General features: G+C 47.0%; 2 protein-coding genes across 2 annotated transcripts in view; both read right to left on the bottom strand.

Annotated features, from left to right (window-relative positions):
• Nucleotides 1-20471, bottom strand: part of LOC140419186 (uncharacterized) — a 76009-nt gene that overhangs the window by 33849 nt on the left and 21689 nt on the right. The gene's annotated exons all lie outside the window — the stretch shown is intronic.
• Nucleotides 5945-8834, bottom strand: LOC140419188 (uncharacterized). The gene is made up of 2 exons (XM_072502965.1): nucleotides 8759-8834; nucleotides 5945-7402 (listed from the first exon to the last, which is right to left on the bottom strand). Exon 2 carries the CDS (start codon nucleotides 7293-7295, stop codon nucleotides 6081-6083), a length of 1215 nt encoding a protein of 404 aa, XP_072359066.1. The 5' UTR covers nucleotides 7296-7402; nucleotides 8759-8834; the 3' UTR covers nucleotides 5945-6080.

Raw genomic sequence — 20471 nt, 5'->3', positions numbered from 1 at the left:
TCGTGCGTCCTGAAGGCCGCCTTGGAGAACGCTTACCCATAGATCAGAGGCTGAAGTGTTCCCCGACTGGAAGGGAACATTCCAGCCTGGTGATTGTTGCGCGATGTCCGTTCATTCATTGTCGCAGCGTCTGCATGGTCTTGCCAACGTACCACGCTTCGGGACATCCTTTCCTGCAGCATATGAGATAGACAACGTTGGCTGAGTCGGATGAGTATGTACCGCGTACCTGGTGGGTGGTGTTCTCACGTGTAATGGTGGTATCCATGTCGATGATCTGGCACGTCTTGCAGAGATTGCCATGGCAGGGTTGTGTGGTGTCGTGGTCACTGTTCTGAAGAATGGGTAGTTTGCTGCAAACAATGGTTTGTTTGAGGTTGCACGGTTGTTTGAAGGCAAGTAGTGGGGGTGTGGGGATGACTTTGGCAAGATGTTCATCTTCATCAATGACGTGTCCCGAAGCGTGGTACACTGGCGAGACCATGCAGACGCTGCGACAATGAATGAACGGACATCGCGCGACAATCTCCAGGCAGGAATGTTCCCTTCCAGTCGGGGAACACTTAAGCAGTCAAGGGCATTCAGCCTCTGATCTACGGGTAAGCGTTCTCCAAGGCGGCCTTCAGGACGCGCGACAATGCAGAATCGCCGAGCAGAAGTTTATAGCCAAGTTCCGCACACATGAATGTGGCCGCAACCAGGACCTGGGATTCATGTCACATTACATTCATCCCCCACCATCTGGCCTGCGAAATACTACCAACTGTCCTGGCTTGACACAATTCACACCTCTTTAACCTGGGGTTACCCCATCTCTGGATCTGTAAATATTTAATCACCTGCTAATGCTCGCATTCCAAGCATTGTCTGGCATCTTTGAATCTGTCTATATATATATATATGTTTCTGGAACATACCTCTTCATTCACCCGAGGAAGGAGCAGCGCCCTGAAAGCTAGTGACATCGAAATAAACCTGTTGGGACTTTAACCTAGTGTTGTAAGACTTCTTACTGTGCTCACCCCAGTCCAACGCCGGCATCTCCACAACATGTATTAGTATGCAGTGAAAAGTATTGTTTCTTGCTATACAGACAATGCATACCATACATAGGGAAGAAAGGAGAGACTACAAAATGTAATGTCAAATCATAGCTAGGGTGCAGAGAAAAGATCAACTTAATACGATGTAGGTCCATTCAAAAGTCTGATGGCTGTAGGGAAGAAGCTGTTCTTGAGTCGGTTGATACTTGACCTCAAACTTTTGTATCTTTTTCCTGATGGAAGTAGGTGGAAGAGAGTATGTCCGGGGTGTGTGGGGTCCTTAATTATGCTGGCTGCCTTTCCGAGACATCGGGAATTGTAGACAGAGCCAATGGATGGGAGGCTGGTTTGCGTGATGGATTGGGCTACATTCACGACCGTTTGTACTTTCCTGCAGTCTTGGGCAGAGCAGGAACCGTACACCAGAGCAAGCCAAGATACAACCCGAAAGAGTGCTTTCCTATGGTGCATTTGTAAAAGTTGGTGAGAGCCGTAGCTGACATGCCAAATTTCCTCAGTCTTCTGAGAAAGTAGTCGTTGGTGGGCTTTCTTAACTAGAGTGTCGGCATGTGGGGGATGAGCAGGACAGGATTTTGGTAATCTGGACATCTAAAAACTTGAAGCTCTCGACCCTTTCTACTTCATTCCCATTGATGTAGACAGGGGCATGTTCTCCACTACGCTTCCTGAAGTCGATGACAATCTCCTTCATTTTGTTAACATTGAGGGAGAGATTATTGAAGGAGAGAATGTTGTGTGATAACTAGAATATCAGTTTCAAATTTCTATCCTGTCCTGGCAGTGATGTCTCTGATTGATGTGTTTACAAGGGATTGGAATGGAAGGATTTGCAGTCGGAAATATCTCGATTCATTAGGACACAACTAGCATGAGCGATTCCAAAGTCAAGATAGGAATCCTTGCTCCCTGTTCCAAAAGGTTTCAAACATCAATGCCCCGGCCGATGAAGGCAAGCAGACCATAAGCCTTCTTAATCACCTTGGCCACCTGTGTTACCACTTTTAGGGAACTGTGGACCTGCACACCTAGATCCCTCTATATGTTAATGTTCCTCAGGGTTCTGCCATGTACAGTATACAGAAAGTAAAGCAAATGTACGGGTTTAGAAAATCTAGACTATTGCTTAGCAACCAGAGTTATATTGGGAGAGCAAGAACTTTGAAGTGGCTCACAGTGTGACAAAGGTCTGGGGAATTGAAGAGAAATCCATAGACGTTGTATTGGATGGTGTCGGTCACTTGGTTTGAGAGTGTGGGTTGTCTGACCACATTTCACCCATTGGTTTGCATGGACTGTGTACTTACTGAGAACATTAAAAGTATGAGATAAGGTTTGTAACTTGTGTACACCGGATACACGACATGCCTGACAGCTCAATCAGCTCCACTCTCAGCTCAGGAGAGCTCAACAACACATCCTGTTCACCGGGGAGTTCTCCTGCTGCAGTGGGACCTACATTCCTGTTTTAACTGACAGCACGAAAAAACATCAGTTACTCATCTGACTGCTGTTTGTGGAATCTTACTCTGCTTTAACTGGCTGTCATGAAACAGCAACAACTTGTATTTATACAACATGATTAATGTAATAAAACATCCCAATGTGTTTCAGGGGAAACTCATGAAGTAAAACATTGGCACTGAGTCACATCGGGAGATATTTGAACAGATGGACAAACACATGATTGGAGAGGCAGATTTAACAACCACCTTTAATCAGGAGAGAGATGGAGCTTCTAGGGAGTGAATTTCAGAGTTTCATACCCAAGTCTTGCCATGAATGGTGGAGTTATTAAAATCAGAGATGTGAGGTACCTCTTCCTACTCAGGGCCATCCCGATCTACACCCCCAAGGCCTTTTTCCAAGCAGTAGACAAAGTAATCATGGCGTTCGTATGGGGGGGAGGGGGGGGGGGAAAGAATGCTAGGATCACAAAGAAGGTCTTACAAAAAACAAAATCAAGGGGAGGGCTAGCCCTCCCAAACCTACAATTTTACCACTGGGCAGCCACAGCCGAGCGAATAAGGGGATGGATCAAGGAGCCAGAGGCCGCGTGGGTGTGCATGGAGGAGGCCTCCAGTAAGGGGACCTCTCTCCGGGCCCTCGCCACGGCGGCACTCCCATCCCCACCCAAAAAACACCCCAGCAGCCCAGTGGTGATAGCCACCCTCCAGTCCTGGAACCAGCTACGGCAGCAATTTGGCCTGACCAAAATGTCAGACAAAGCTCCCATCTGTAACAACCATAGGTTCACACCAGCACTGACCGACACCACCTTCAAAATGTGGAGACAGTACGAGGGGACACTGACAGTCAGGGACCTAAACACCGACGGCAGGGTTGCGACACTGGACGAACTGACGGAGAAATTCCAGATGACCTGGGGGAGCGAGCTTAAGGTACCTGCAGCTGAGAAACCTGCTACGAAAGGAGACAAGGACTTACCCACAACCGCCACAACAGACATTACTGGAAGAGTTACTGGACACAAGCATATTAGAGAGAGGAAACTGTGGCGACATGTACAACCAACTGGGAGAAGGGGCCGACACCATACTGGACGCAACAAGAAGGAAATGGGAGGAGGACCTGGGGATCGAGATAGGGTGGGTCTCTGGAGCGAAGCACTGCATAGGGTCAACTCCACCTCCACCTGCTCAAGGCTCAGCCTGGTGCAACTAAAAATGGTACATGGAGCCCACTTAACAAGAACCCGTATGAGTAGGTTCTTCCCGGAAGTGGACGATAGATGTGAACGGTGCCAAGAAGGTCCGGCCAACCACGCCCACATGTTCTGGTCTTGCCCCAGACTTGTGGAGTACTGGACTGCCTTCTTCGAGGCAATGTCCAAAGTGGTGGGGGTGAGGGTGGAGCCATGCCCGAAAGTGGCGGTCTTCAGGGTTTTAGACCAGCCAGATCTATTCCTGGGGAGGAGGGCGGACGCCCTTGCCTTTGCCTCGCTGATCGCCTGCCGTAGAATCCTGTTCGGCTGGCGGTCAGCAGCACCACCGAAAGCAGCAGACTGGCTGTCCGACCTCTCGGAATCTCTCCAAATGGAGAAAATTTAATACGCCATCCGAGGGTCAGACGACGGCTTCCACAGAACGTGGGAGCCATTCACCCGATTGTTCCGGGACTCGTTTGTGGCCAACAAACAAGGAGAAGAATAGCCAGGAACCAGGGGAAAGCAGCCAAAGCCTGAGAGGGTGAGATAGAACGAGAGATTGGGGGGTGGGGGAGAGAACAACTCATTCTAAGAGGCAGGAAAGGCGAACCGCGGGGGTGGGGTGGGAGGAGGGAAGGGATAGTGAACAATAAAGGCGAGCCAGGGAGGTGGGGGGGGGGGGACGTTAACCAACCTGACATCCATAGGAACAGAGAAAAAGGAGAATACAGGCGGAGGACGGGAGGGCCGGCTGCAGCGGCAGCGTGCACGAAAGACAACGGCGGCAAAATCCGACCGGGAGAAGCGAGGGCCATCACCGGCACCAGGCCCACTTGAGGATTGCCCTCCGGAAGTGCCTCGCCAGCACAAATGGATGCCTACTTACATGTATATACATATATCCTGTGTACATAATGGCAAAATATACTCTGTACAAAAATCCAATTAAAAACATTTTTTTTAAAATCGGAGATGTGAAGAGGCCAGAATGAGAAGAGTGCAAACATCTGAGAGAGAGCACAACTGGAGATTACAGACATAGGGAGGGACGAAGCCAGGGAGAAATTTGAAACAAGGATGTGAATTTTTAAATTGAGGCATTACCAGACCAGGAGCAAAGTCAGTGAGCACAGGGCTGATGGTGAACAGGACTTGGTGTGAGAAAGCACTCAGGTAGCAGAGTTTTGGATGATCTCACGTTTCCGTGTGGGGTGAATGAGAGAGGCTGGATAGGAATGTATTGGAATCATCAAGTCAAAGGTAACAGGGGCATGGATGAGGGTTTCAGCAGCAGATGAGCTGGGGGTGGGGATGGACACAGGTGACATTATGGAGATTGAAATATCTGATATTAGTGATGGTGTGGATATGGGGTCAGAAACTCATCTTGGGGTCAAATCTGACACGGAGATTGTGCAGAGTGTGCTTCAGTCTCAGACAGTTCGCAGGGAGAGGGATGGACTCGGGAGTTAGGGAACGGCATTTCTAATGGTGACTGAAGACAATAGCTTTGATCTTCCCGATATTTAATTGGAAGAATTTTCTGCTCATTCAGTCCTGGATGTGGGATAAGCAGTTTGATAATTTAGGGACAGTGGAGGAATGGAGAGGGATGGTGGTGAGGTAGAGCTGGGTGTTGTCAGTGTACATGTGAAAACTAACAAGGTGCTTTTGGATGATGTCACCTCATGCAGCTTGTAGATGAGAAATAGGAGGCGCCGAGGACAGATCCTCGGGGGACACAGATTAAAAGAATTTTGGAAAGGCAGGTTGGCGATGGGATGCTAGTTTGCAAAGATGGTGGGATGAACACTTTTTTAAAAAAAAGGATGATTGATGATAGTGAATTTAAGAGAGAATCATTAAGGATATCAGTCACATGGAGAAGTTGGATAGTCAGCATTTTTCTGAGGATAGGGTCAAGGGAGCAGGTGGGTCTCATGGACAAGGTGAGCTCTGAGAGGGAAGGAGATAGAGAAACGGGAGAAAGATGTAGTTCAGGGCTCAGACTTTGAGGAAATGTAGAAATAGTTTGGCCTGGTGGGTTAGTGGGAGGGAAGCAGCAGAGGCAGCTGATCAGATTGTCTCAACCTTGGTGACAAAGAAACTCCATGAGCTCCTCACACTTGTTGTTGGAGGTGAGGATGGAGGAGACAGGGGAGAGGGAGAACACTCCAAAAAGAACTAAGCTGTGTTTGAGACTCAACACACTGTGTTTAGCACAAAGCTGATTTATTTGACCATTATCGACAATATTCGTGAAGATATATGGGCTGGTGTTTACGAACATCAGCAGAAACAGACCCTAATAAACATGGTTCAGTGTGGATATGATTAATCACAAAATCCAATCACTGTTGTTCATTGTGAATATGCTGGTGTTTGCACAGGGTGGATAAGGTAGTAAATCCCTTCCCACATTCTGGGCAGGCGAATGGTCTCTCCCCAGTGTGAACTCGCTGGTGTCGCAGCAGTGTGGATGACTGAGTGAATCCCCTCCCACATTTGGAGCAGGTGAATGGCCTCACCCCAGTGTGAATTCTCTGGTGCGCAGTGAGTTGTTCTGGTCCCCTGAAACCTGTCTCGCAGTAAGAGCACTTGAATGGTCTCTCGTCAGTGTGAACGCGTTGATGGCGGATCAGTTCCCCAGAACTTTTGTAGCACTTCTCGCAGTCTAGACATTTAAAAGGTCTCTCAGTGGTGTGAACACGTTGATGATACATCAGTTCCCGGGGACTTTTATAGCACTTTACACAGTCCGAGCATTTAAAAGGTCTCTCATCAGTGTGAACACTCTGGTGTTTCAGCAGGGTGGATAAATCAGTGAATCTCTTCCCACACTCTGAGCAAGAGAATGGTCTCTCCCCAGTGTGGACTCGCTGATGCGTCAGCAGTGCAGATGACTGAGTGAATCGCTTCCCACACTCTGAGCAGGTGAACGGTCTTTCCCCATTGTGAATTCGTAGGTGCACAGTGAGTTCTTCTGATCGCCTGAACCCAGACGCACAGTGAGAGCACTTGAACGGTCTCTCATCAGTGTGAACAATTTGATGACGCATTAGGTCCAGGGAACTTTTATAGGACTGCCCACAGTCTGGGCATTTGAAAGGTCTCTCCTCGGTGTGAATTCGCTGGTGTTTCAGCAGGTTGGATGACTGAGCGAATCCCTTCCCACACTTGGAGCAGGTGAATGGCCTCTCCCCAGTGTGAACTCGCTGGTGCGTCAGCAGCCCTGATGTGCGAGTGAATCCTTTCCCACACTCGGGGCAGATGAATGGTTTCTCCCCACTATGAACTCGCTGGTGTCTCAGCAGCTGGGAGGATTGAGTGAATCCCTTCCCACACTGTGGACAGGGGAATGCTCTCTCCACAGTGTGAACCCGCTGGTGTTGCAGCAGGTTGGAAGATCGAGCGAATCCCTTCCCACACGCAAAACAGGTGAACGGCCTCTCCCCAGTGTGACTGCGTCGATGAGATTCCAACTCAGATGGGGATCTAAATCCCTCCTCACATTCTCCACATTTCCAGGGTTTCTCCTCACTGTGAATGTTGCCGTTTTCTTCCATGTTAAAAATTAATCGATATTCAGTTTACAACTAAATGGGGAACTGCGTCCGATTATGACGTGGTTTGCTTTGTGTTTCTTGATTGCAAATCCTCCCTTTCGAGTATTCTGTGAAATTGATTTGAAACAGAAAATAGGGAGTGAGAAAAAAACCACAAAAACACAAAGGCAGGTTCTGAAATTGAGCTGAATGAATCTGGTCATTTGTGGGGCCGGCACTAGGAAAACAATGACCATGAAAACTGCTGGATTTTTGCAGAAAACTAACTGGTTCATTAATGTCTTTCAGGGAAGAGAACTTGCCACCTTTGTGGACCGAGACAAGACTCTGACCTCTGTAACAACATAATAGGAGAAGTAGAACATTTGGCCCGTCGAGCCTGTTCCGCCATCCAGCACAATCATGGCTGATCTTAATCTTCAACTCCACTTTCCCATCAGTTCCCCAGATCCTTTTGACTTCCCAAGAGACCAAAATAATAATAATCTGTACTATTGTCACAAGTAGGCTTACATTAACACTGCAATGGTGTTACTGTGAAAAGTCCCTCGTCGCCACATTCCGGTGCCTGTTGGAATACAGAGAGGGAGAATTCACAATTTTCCCCGAACAGCACGTATTTGGGACTTGTGGGAGGAAACCCACGCCAACACAGGGAGAACAAGCGTGAATAGAACGTGGGACCATGGCGCTGTGAAGCAACAGTGCTAACCACTGTGCTAACATGCCGCCCTCAATTCCCTGCATCTCAGCCTTAAATATATTCAATGATGGTATACCCACAACCCTATGGGGTAGAGAATTGTGTGATAAGAGAAGCAGCGAGGGGAAGTGAGAGACACAGAGCGAGAATGGGAGCAGAGGGACAGGAAAAGGTGTGGGAGACACAGAGCAATGGAGAGGTATTTTATAAACCTACAACTGAACTACAATTTCCCAAACCCTAAAACTGCACCTTCTAGATGGACCGGGTCATCTTCGTGACTTGCCTGACTGTATTGGATTGCCTCTATTTGAATATGGGGCAGAGCGAGATCTTTGCCTTCAGTCCCCAGTACAAACTCCTTAGCCACTGACTCCAGCCCTCTCCCTGGGGATTGTCTGAGGCTGAAGTAAACTATTTACTAATTCCCAAACCGAGATTCTGAGCACACATTCACATCACCAACAGGACCGCCTATTCCCACTATAGCAAGACTGACCGACTCCACCCTGGTCTCATGGGCGGATCCTATTGCCCCCAATAAAGATGGCGGCCGTGCATGCGCTCTGCTGTCCAGTGCCCCCCATAAAGATGGCTGCAGCGTCGCCTATTGTCCAAGATGGCGGCTGCAAAAACGGGACCTCGAGCTTTTCATTTGTGGTATAAGGCCTCCGTCCGGTTTTATTAAAGTTTCCCTTCCTGCACCGGGTGTTTATGAAGCCTCCCCTCTCGCCCACCGCCTCCATTTAACCTCACTCACCTGCTGTCTCCAATCACTTTCTGCTCTTCCTGCGAATCCAACATCAACCCATCCGCCCACTGCCAACACCCGCACTGCGCACGCTCCGGCATGAGCGGTAGTGCGCACGCGTAATGATCTCCCGTAGTGAAGTTAGGGCATATTCACCCTCTCGGTGCATGCTGGGTAATCGAATCGCCATTACGACGAGATATTGTTGAATATAAATTCACCTTTCGTGGTCCGATTATAATTTGAACCACAGATGTAAAACGCTTAAGTCCGCATTCTGAATGGTGGGGGATCTGCTCCATAGAATACAGAGAAGGAGAGGGTTGGCGTAGTGATTGTGGTAGATGTTATTGCCAGCAACATCGGTAGCATACAGCAAGAGGTTCTCCTCTGGGAGCATGAGCATCTTAGATTTGAATTAAATAGCGAACAAAAAAGTAATACCCTCCAAATTTAACGAGCAAAGACAAGGCAATAGTCAAAGTAGCATTACAGGCAATGATAACCAGAGTTATCAGATATGTGAAGCAGTTGAGGCTCCTTCTTTAAACGCTTCCTTCTTTAAACGTTTTTAAGAAAATGATAGATGCCTTTCTAAAGAATAAAGGGATTCGGGGATATGGTGTACGGGCCGGAGAGTGGAGCTGAGTCCACAAAGATCAGCCATGATCTCATTAAATGGCGGAGCAGGCTCGAGGGGCCAGATGGCCTACTCCTGTTCCTAGTTATAATGTTCTTATGTACAAATAGATGCAACAGAGGGTCAAAGTAGGGAAACAGGATAGAAAGAGATTTAAATGCTCTCCATCTGAATACACCAGTATTTGTAATAAGATAGATGAACTAATAGCAAAGATAGAAATAAATGTGCATGGTATCGCAGCCAATACAGGGATGTGTTTACAAAGTTGCTGAGGCTGGAAACTGAATATTCCGGAGTGGGTGACTTCACAGAGGATTGGATTGGATTTGTTTATTGTCACGTGTACCGAGGTACAGGGAAAAGTATTTTTCTGCGAGCAGCTCAACAGATCATTAAGTACATGAAAAGAAAAAGGAATAAAAGAAAATACATAATAGGGCAACACAACATATACAATGTAACTACATAAGCACTGGCATCGGATGAAGCATACAGGGTGTAGTGTTAATGAAGTCAGTCCATAAAGGGTCATTTAGGAGTCTGGTGACAGTGGGGAAGAAGCTGTTTTTGAGTCTGTTCGTGTGTGTTCTCAGACTTCTGTATCTCCTGCCCGATGGAAGAATTTGGAAGAGTGAGTAAGCCAGGTGGGAGGGATCTTTGATTATACTGCCCGCTTACCCCAGGCAGCGGGAGGTGTAGATGGAGTCAATGGATGGGAGGCAGGTTCGTGTGATGGACTGGGCGGTGTTCACGACTCTCTGAAGTTTCTTGCGGTCCTGGGCCGAGCAGTTGCCATACCAGGCTGTGATGCAGCCTGATAGGATGCTTTCTATGGCGCATCTGTAAAAGTTGGTAAGAGTCAATGTGGACATGCCGAATTTCCTTAGTTTCCTGAGGAAGTATAGACGCTGTTGTGCTTTCTTGGTGGTAGCGTCGACGTGGGTGGACCAGGACAGATTTTTTGGAGATGTGCACCCCTAGGAATTTGAAACTGCTAACCATCATCACCTCGGCCCCGTTGATGCTGACAGGGCTGTGTACAGTACTTTGCTTCCAGCACGGTAGCACAAGTGGATAGCACTGTGGCTTCACAGCGCCAGGGTCCCAGGTTCGATTCCCCGCTGGGTCACTGTCTGTGCGGAGTCTGCACGTTCTCCCCGTGTCTGCGTGGGTTTCCTCCGGGTGCTCCGGTTTCCTCCCACAGTCCAAAGACGTGCAGGTTAGGTGGATTGGCCATGCTAAAAATTGCCCGTAGTGTCCATAAGGGTTGGGAGGGGTTATTGGGTTGCGGGGATAGGGTGGAAGTGAGGGATTAATGTGGGTCGGTGCAGACTCGATGGGCCGAATGGCCTCCTTCTGCACTGTATGTTCTATGTAAAAGTCAATTACCAGCTCTTTAGTTTAGGATAGGACGAGATGAAAGGGTATGGGTTAGTTCTGTTGATCACATTTGAGATCAACACAGTCGTGAGAAATGATCTCGGCTCAGAAGATGAAGATGTGAAAATGAAATGAAATGAAAATCACTTATTGTCATAAGTGGGCTTCAATGTAGTTACTGTGAAAAGCCCCTAGTCGCCACATTCCGGCATCTGTTCGGGGAGGCTGGTACGGGAACTGAATCATGCTGCTGGCCTGCATTGGTCTGCTTTCAAAGCCAGCGATTTAGCCCTGTGCTAAACCAGCCCTTGATTAGATGTAGAATTATATCTCAGATGTAGAATTAGTTTGTCTGGAGATAAGCAAAATAAGCGTAGTAAGTCACGGTTGTACTTAGTAGTTTAAATGTCACCTAACAGTAGCAGCCTGGTCGATTTATAATTGCTGCAGAAATAATAGGGACTTGTGAGAAAGGTAATCGTAGGTATTTATAACCTGGATATGAATTGGATAATGTGAAATGGCAGGGGTAGGATTCAAGATGGCTGCCTTGTGTATACCCAAAACAGTTTAAGTGAATCATAGAATCATAGAATTTACAGTGCAGAAGGAGGCCATTAGGCCCATCGAGTCTGCACCGGCTCTTGGAAAGAGCACCCTACCCAAGCCCATACCCCTCACCCTATCCCCATAACCCAGTAACCCCACCCCAACGGCAATTTTGGACACTAAGGGGCAATTTTTTAGCATGTCCAATCCACCTAACCCGCACATCTTTGGACTGTGGGAGGAAACCGGAGCACCTGGAGGAAACCCACGCACACACAGGGAGGATGTGCAGACTCCGCACAGACAGCGACCCAAGCCGGGAATCGAACCTGGGACCCTGGAGCTGTGAAGCAATTGTGCTAACCACTATGCTACCGTGGTGGCATGGTAACACAGTGGTTAGCACTGCTGCTTCACAGCGCCAGGGTCCCAGGTTAGATTCCTGGCTTGGGTCATTGTCTGTGCGGAGTCTACACGTTCTCCCCGTGTGTGCGTGGACTTCCTCCGGGCGCTCCAGCTTTCTCCCACAAGTCCCATAGATGCTTGTTAGATGAATTCTCCCTCAGTGTACCCAAACTGGCACCGGAGTGTGGTAACTAGGGGATTTTCACTGTAACTTCATTCCAGTGTTAATGTAAGCCTACTTATGACACTAATAAAGTTCATTATTGTTTAATTTTTATTCATTCAAGGGATGTGCATTAACGGGCTCGGCCAACATTTATCGCTCATCCCTACGTGACCTCAAGACGGTGGTGGTGAGCTTCCTTGTTGAACCCCTGAAGTACCTGAGGTGTTGGTACACACACAGTACTCTTAGGGAGGGAGTTCCAGTGACAGTGAAGGAATGGTAATATATTTCGAAGTTAGGATGGTGAGTGATTTAGAGGTGAACTTCCAGGTGATGGTGTTTTCATATATCTGTTGTCTTTGTCCTACTGGATGGTCGTGGTTGGGGGTTTGGAAGGTGTAAGGAGCTTTGGTGAGTTTCACCAGTGCATATTGTAGATATTACACACTATTGCACACTGTTTGTTAGTAGTGGAAGGAGTGAATGTTTCTGGATGGGGTGCCAATCAAGTGGGCTGCTTTGTCCTGGATGGTGTCAAGCTTCTTGCCTGTTGTTGGGAGCTCCACTCAGGCAAAGGCAGAGTATTCCATTACATTTATGGGCGGCACAGTGGTTAGCACTGTTCAGAGGTGGTAATGCCATTGAATGTCAAGGGGCATTGGTTAGATTCTCTCTTATTGGAAATGGCCATTGCCTGGCACTTGACTGGCTTGAATGTTACTTGCCACTTATCAACCCGTCTGGATATTGTCCAGGTCTTGTTGCATTTGGAAATGAACTGCTTGAGTATCTGAGGAGTTGTGAATGGCACTGAACATTGTGCAGTGATCCCCAAGATAAATAAGTTTATTCAAAGATAAAGGTTTACTGAACAACTTTGAGACATTGACATTCACAATTTCATGCAGGTGACCAATCTGTAGATCTGTAGACCCTCTCAGGCTCCTTCTCTGACTGCAATTTCTGTGGAATGTAGCCTCGGTAGTCTTTAGCACTTGGCTAACAAGACCTTTGGAACCTCTTTTTATCCTCCAAAGTGACCATGAGCTCACCATAAGACATAGGATCAGAATTAGGCAACTCAGCCCATCGAGTCTGCTCCACCATTCAATCATGTCTGATATTTTTCTCATCTCCATTCTCCTGCCTTCTCCCCATAACCCCTGATCCCCTTGTTAATAAAGAATCTATCTATCGCTGTCTTAAACACACTCAGTGATTTGACCTCCATAGCTTTCAGCGGCATTGAGTTCCACAGATTCACCATCCTCTGGCTGAAGAAGTTCCTCCTCATCTCTGTTTTAAAGGATCGTCCCTTTAGTCTGAGATTGTGTCCACTGGTTCTAGTTTTTCCTACAAGTGGAAACATCCTCACCATGTCCATTCTATCCAGGCCTTGCTGTACCCTATAAGTTTCAATAAGATCCCCCCTCATCCTTCTAAACTCCAACGAGTACAGACCCAGAGTCCTCAACCGTTCCTCATACGAGAAGCTCTTCATTCCAGAGATCATTCTTGTGAACCTTCTCTGGACCCTTTCCAAGGCCAGCACATCCGTCCTTAGACACGGGCCCAAAACTGCTCACAATACTCAAAATGGGGTCTGATCAGATCTTATACAGACTCAGAAGTACATCCTTGGTCTTGTATTCTTGCCTCTTGACATGAATGCTAACATTGCATTTGCCTCCCTAACTGCCGACTGAACCTGCGCGTTAACCTTAAGAGAATCCTGAATAAGGACTCCCAAGTCCCTTTGGGCTTCTGATTTCATAAGCATTTTCCCATTTAGAAAATCGTCTATGCCTAAATTCCTCCTTCCAAAGTGCATAACCTCACACTTTTCCACATTGTATTCCAACTGCCACTTTTCGCTTACTCTCCTAGCCTATCCAAATCCTTCTGCAGCCCCCCTCAATACAACCTGTCCCTCTACAGATCTTTTTATCATCTGCAAACAGTGCCTTCAGTTCCTTCTTCCAGATCATTAATGTACTTTGTGAAAATTTGTGGTCCCAGCACAGACCCGAGGCAAACCACTAATCACCGGTGGCCATCCTGAAAAAGACCCCTTTATCACCACTCTCTGCCTTCTGCCAGTCAGCCAATCCCCTATCTATGCCAGGATCTTACCCTTAACACCATGGGCTCTTAACATATTTAACATTCTCCTCTGCGGCACATTGTCAAAGGCAAGAGTTGGGCCTGTTGCAACATGAAAATTGTTCAATTTGATCACTAGATTAATTTATGACTGGATGGTAATTACTTATATCACCATCTCTCATTATCTTGGATAGGAATACAATTGAACTGTTTCATAATATCCCTTTATCTGATTCTGCACAATTCCTTCTTCATACCGTTTCAAATGTTGAGGCTAATCAGAGTTGGAAGGTCTCTCTTGCCGGTACATTTATCCTCATTGCACATTCTTTATATACACAGCAATTAGGCTTTTACATTTTTACAACAAATAAAACTGAGCCTTTCACTATAACCACTGATTAAGTAATTGTAACTCAATGAAGGCTCACTTCTTACTCAAGCATTACAGACTGGTAGGTAATTAAAACATCGAGAAAAGAGTTGAAGCTTTTCATCTTCCACTCATCAGGACATTCGCAAGAATAGAAAATTTAAAGGGAACAACAATTTAAACTTCATGAGAAGAGAGTGTTGATTTGTTGATAAGTGGACTCTGATTGGTAGAGGTGTTGCCATGGGGAGGCGTTGCCGTGGAGAGGCATTGCCATGGAGAGGCATTGCCGTGGAGAGGCATTGCCATGGAGAGCGTACCAGTTAACTGATGAGTCAAGCTTTGTTTATACTCAAACCAGGCAGGTTGACTCTGATTGAATCAGGGCATTTCCTGTGGAATGAACCATGTAAAATGTAAAGTTGCCATCGACCCAGGTGACCATAGGCTGCTTTCCCCTTTGAGGGGGAAGAGCTGACGTGGTGATTTAACCTGAGGATCACCACATCCCAGACGAGGGGCAAGGTTGAGAAGGAGGGGCCTTCCTGAATAACCTCATCCGGTAATGGGATTGAACCTGCGCTGCTGTCCTTGCTCCACATCCCAAACCCGCAATCCAGCCAATGGAACACACCTGTCACTATTTTGTTCAGTTCAAGCAAGCATATGAGTTTCTAGCTTCTTCTGTCTGCATCGATCAGGGCTCTGTGTAGTCACAGATGTAACTTCTGGAACACAGATGTGCACCACTCTGAAAGCCCAAATGATAATCTTAAATTGGGTGCCAGCGTAATTCTTACAACAGTCAGAATTGCTTAACAAATATTATCCAATTGCGGATCACATCTAATGTAGCACAATGGGTTTGGGGTTTTGCAGCACTCAGCATCGCCGAATCAAGGTTCATTACTAATAATAATCTAGTAATCTTTCTTATTGTCAAAAATAGGCTTACATTTTTAAAATTCATTTTTATGGGATGTGGGCATCGTTGGTTAGGTCAGCATTTATTACCCATCCCTAGTTGCCCTTCAGAGAGTGGTAATGAGCTGCCTTCTTGAATCGCTGCAGTCCTTCAGGTGTAGGTACACCCACTGTGCTGTGAGGGAGGGAGTTTCAGGATTTTGCTCAGCGACAGTGAAAGAACGGGGACATATTTCCAATTTAGGGTGGTGAGTGACTTGGAAGGAACCTCCAGGTGGTGGGGTTCCCAGGTATCTGCTGCTCTTGTACTTCTAGATGGTCGTGGTTGTGGGTTTGGAAGGTGCTGCCGAAGGAACCTTGGTGAGTTACTGCAGTGATCTTGTCGAGGTACACAAGGTTGCTACTTTTTGTCGGTGGTGCAGGGTTTGAAGTTTTGAGGAAGGTGGAGCAATCAAGCGGAATGCTTTGTCCTTATTGGTGTCAAGCTTATTGCGTGCTGTTGGAGCTGCACTCATCCAGGCAAGCGGAGAGTATTCCATTACACTTACTTGTGCCTTGTAGATGGTAGACAGCCTTTGAGGGGTCAGGAGGTGAGTTACTCGCCGTAGGATTCCTAGCCTTTGACCTGCCCTGGTAGCCACAGTATTAATGTGGCTGGTCCAGTTCAATTTCTTTTTAACACAGCAATGAAGTTACTGTGAAAACTTAATTATCACCTTCATCATCAGTGGCTTTATGTAGTTCAATCTATAGTTAATAAAGAAGAGTTACTAAATGTGAAACAGCTGAAAGAAATTGGAGATAAAATGGCTTCCTTGACCTTGTTACTTATAACAATGATTACAGTATGAATACAGTATGAACAAGATTGATTTTTAAAACTAAAAATGACTCCCCAGGCCTCCCTACATTTTCCCACATTGCAACAGTGACTCCACTTCAAAAGTACTCCATGGGCTGCAAAATGCTTTGGGAAGTCCTGCGGTCGTGAGAGGTGTAATAGAAATGCATTTTTTTCAATTGGCCACAAATTTGCACATGGTACATTTAGTCATTAATAAAGATTCATGTTTTAATTTTATAAAAATGACCATGTCTTTGACACCATGTTGAAATCCAAACACACTTTCTCCTGCATTATTTGTTTGAAAACACAGTGATGTTTTGTGATTTGGAATCCGCTGCCTGCATTGCGAGACTGTTTTCCAAAAGAAAGGAAATGAAAATTGCAGGGAAAAGGGATTAACTGGGTAGCTCTTTCAAACAGGCAGCATGATCAGGATGGGCAGAATGGCCACCTCCTAACCTCTTTGTCTTGTCTGCCTCTCAAGTGAGTGGTAATGACCTGGAATACACGTCCCATGAGTGTGGGAGAAACAGAGATGATGGAATAATTTAGAAAGGACACTGGTGGAAAATACACTAACCGGGATGGAACAGACACTTACCGGGATGGAACAGGAAAATGGAACTCACTGAATTCCATTTCAGTGAGACCCACTGGTTTTTGCACTGAGTGCTGAATTTGGTGCTTTTTGAGTGTGATAGTGAGAGTTTGGTGACCGAGGGAGTTAGGTGAGGAGGGAGTAAGGTGCTCCTTTCATTTTGTTTCCGACATTTCCGCAAAGAGTGAGAAGAGAGCCAAGAGTTTACAGGAAGTGTAGCTGACTGGGAGCAGAGTCGGAGGGCGGAGATCTAGTTAGTCCACACAGCAGCTATATTCTGTAAGGTAAGAGGGGATGGAGGCTAGGCCAGTTACATGCTCCTCCTGTAGGATGTGGGTGGTGAGGGATACCACCGGTGTCCCCACTGACTATACCTGCGGGAAGTGCACCCAACTTCAGCTCCTCAAAGACCGTGTTAGGGAACTGGAGCTGAAGCTGGATGAACTTCGGATCATCCGGGAGGCAGAGGGGGTGATTGAGAAGAGTTACAGGGAGGTAACCACACCCAAGGTACAGGACAAGAATAGCTGGGTTACAGTCAGGGGGAAAAAAACAAACAGGCAGACAGTGCAGGGATCCCTCGTGGCCGTTCCCCTTCAAAACAAGTATACCATTTTGGATGCTGTTGGGGGGGATGACCTACCGGGGGAAGGCCCGAGCGGCCAGGTCTCTGGCACTGAGTCTGGCTCTGGGGCTCAGAAGGGAAGGGGGGAGAATAGAAAAGCAATAGTTGTAGGAGATTCAATGGTTAGGGGAATAGATAGGAGATTCTGTGGTCGCGAGCGAGACTCCCGGAAGGTATGTTGCCTCCCGGGTGCCAGGGCCAGGGATGTCGCGGATCGTGTCTTCAGGATCCTTAAGGGGGAGGGGGAGCAGCCAGAAGTCGTGGTGCACATTGGTACCAACGACATAGGTAGGAAAAGGGGCGTGGAGGTAATAAACAAGTTTAGGGAGTTAGGCTGGAAGTTGAAAGCCAGGACAGGCAGAGTTGTCATCTCTGGTTTGTTGCCGGTGCCACGTGATAGCGAGGCTAGGAATAGGGAGAGAGTGCAGTTGAACACGTGGCTGCAGGAATGGTGCAGGAGGGAGGGCTTCAGGTATTTGGATAATTGGAGGCATTCTGGGGAAGGTGGGACCTGTACAAGCAGGACGGGTTGCATCTGAACCAGAGGGGCACCAATATACTGGGAGGGAGGTTGGCTAGTACTCTTCGGGGGGGTTTAAACTAATTTGGCAGGGGAATGGGAACCGGATTTGTAGTCCAGCAACTAAGGTACCCGATATTCAGGACGCCAAAGCATGTAATGAGGCAGTGGGGAAGGGAACACTGACAAAGGAGAGTATTTGCAGGCACGGAGATGGGTTGAAGTGTGTATACTTCAACGCAAGAAGCATCAGGAATAAGGTGGGTGAACTTAAGGCATGGATCGGTACTTGGGACTACGATGTGGTGGCGATCACGGAAACTTGGATAGAAGAGGGGCAGAAATGGTTGTTGGAGGTCCCTGGTTATAGATGTTTCAATAAGATTAGGGAGGGTGGTAAAAGAGGTGGGGGGGGGCATTATTAATTAGAGATAGTATAACAGCTGCAGAAAGGCAGTTCGAGGAGTATCACCCTATTGAGGTAGTATGGGTTGAAGTCAGAAATAGGAAAGGAGCAGTCACCTTGTTAGGAGTTTTCTATAGGCCCCTCAATAGTAGCAGAGATGTGGAGGAACAGATTGGGAAACAGATTTTGGAAAGGTGCAGAAGTCATAGGGTAGTAGTCATGGGCGACTTTAACTTCCCAAATATTGAGTGGAAACTCTTTAGATCAAATAGTTTGGATGGGGTGGTGTTTGTGCAGTGTGTCCAGGAAGCTTTTCTAACACAGTATGTAGATTGTCCGACCAGAGGAGGGGCAATATTGGATTTAGTACTGGGTAATGAACCAGGGCAAGTGATAGATTTGTTAGTGGGGGAGCATTTTGGAGATAGTGACCACAATTCTGTGACTTTCACTTTAGTAATGGAGAGGGATAGGTACGTGCAACAGGGCAAGGTTTACAATTGGGGGAAGGGTAAATACGATGTTGTCAGACAAGAATTGAAGTGCATAAGTTGGGAACATAGGCTGGCAGGGAAGGACACAAGTGAAATGTGGAACTTGTTCAAGGAACAGGTGCTACGTGTCCTTGATATGTATGTCCCTGTCAGGCAGGGAAGAGATGGTCGAGTGAGGGAACCATGGTTGACAAGAGAGGTTGAATGTCTTGTTAAGAGAAAAAAGGTGACTTATGTAAGGCTGAAGAAACAAGGTTCAGACAGGGCATTGGAGGGATACAAGATAGCCAGGAGGGAACTGAAGAAAGGGATTAGGAGAGCTAAGAGAGGGCATGAACAATCTTTGGCGGGTAGGATCAAGGAAAACCCCAAGGCCTTTTACACATATGTGAGAAATATGAGAATGATTAGAGCGAGGGTAGGTCCGATCAAGGATAGTAGCGGGAGATTGTGTATTGAGTCTGAAGCGATAGGAGACGTCTTGAATGAGTACTTTTCTTCTGTATTTACAAATGAGAGGGGCGATATTGTTGGAGAGGACAGTGTGAAACAGATTGGCAAGCTCGAGGAAATACTTGTTAGGAAGGAAGATGTGTTGGGCATTTTGAAAAACTTGAGGATAGACAAGTCCCCCAGGCCTGACGGGATATATCCAAGGATTCTCTGGGAAGCAAGAGATGAAATTGCAGAGCCGTTGGCAATGATCTTTTCGTCCTCACTGTCAACAGGGGTGGTACCAGGGGATTGGAGAGTGGCGAATGTCGTGCCCCTGTTCAAAAAAGGAACTAGGGATAACCCTGGGAATTACAGGCCAGTTAGTCTTACTTCGGTGGTAGGCAAATTAATGGAAAGGGTACTGAAGGATAGGATTTCTGAGCATCTGGAAAGACACTGCTTGATTCGGGATAGTCAGCACGGATTTGTGAGGGGTAGGTCTTGCCTTACAAATCTTATTGAATTCTTTGAGGAGGTGACCAAGCATGTGGATGAAGGTAAAGCAGTGGATGTAGTGTACATGGATTTTCGTAAGGCATTTGATAAAGTTCCCCATGGTAGGCTTCTGCACAAAGTAAGGAGGCATGGGATAGTGGGAAATTTGGCCAGTTGGATAACGAACTGGCTAACTGATAGAAGTCAGAGAGTGGTGGTGGATGGCAAATATTCAGCCTGGATCCTCGTTACCAGTGGTGTACCGCAGGGATCAGTTCTGGGTCCTCTGCTGTTTGTGATTTTCATTAATGACTTGGATGAGGGAGTTGAAGGGTGGGTCAGTAAATTTGCAGACGATACGAAGATTGGTGGAGTTGTGGATAGTAAGGAGGGCTGTTGTCGGCTGCAAAGAGACATAGATAGGATGCAGAGCTGGGCTGAGAAGTGGCAGATGGAGTTTAACCCTGAAAAGTGTGAGGTTGTCCATTTTGGAAGGACAAATATGAATGCGGAATACAGGGTTAACGGTAGAGTTCTTGGCATTGTGGAGGAGCAGAGAGACCTTGGGGTCTATGTTCATACATCTTTGAAAGTTGCCACTCAAGTGGATAGAGCTGTGAAGAAGGCCTATGGTGTGCTCGCGTTCATTAACAGAGGGATTGAATTTAAGAGCCGTGAGGTGATGATGCAGCTGTACAAAACTTTGGTAAGGCCACATTTGGAGTACTGTGTACAGTTCTGGTCGCCTCATTTTAG

Source organism: Scyliorhinus torazame, chromosome 5 (genome assembly GCF_047496885.1).
Source record: "Scyliorhinus torazame isolate Kashiwa2021f chromosome 5, sScyTor2.1, whole genome shotgun sequence".
NCBI lineage: Eukaryota > Metazoa > Chordata > Chondrichthyes > Carcharhiniformes > Scyliorhinidae > Scyliorhinus > Scyliorhinus torazame.
The sequence above is the reverse complement of the archived record's forward strand: the minus strand, read 5'-3'. Positions and strand labels throughout refer to the sequence as shown.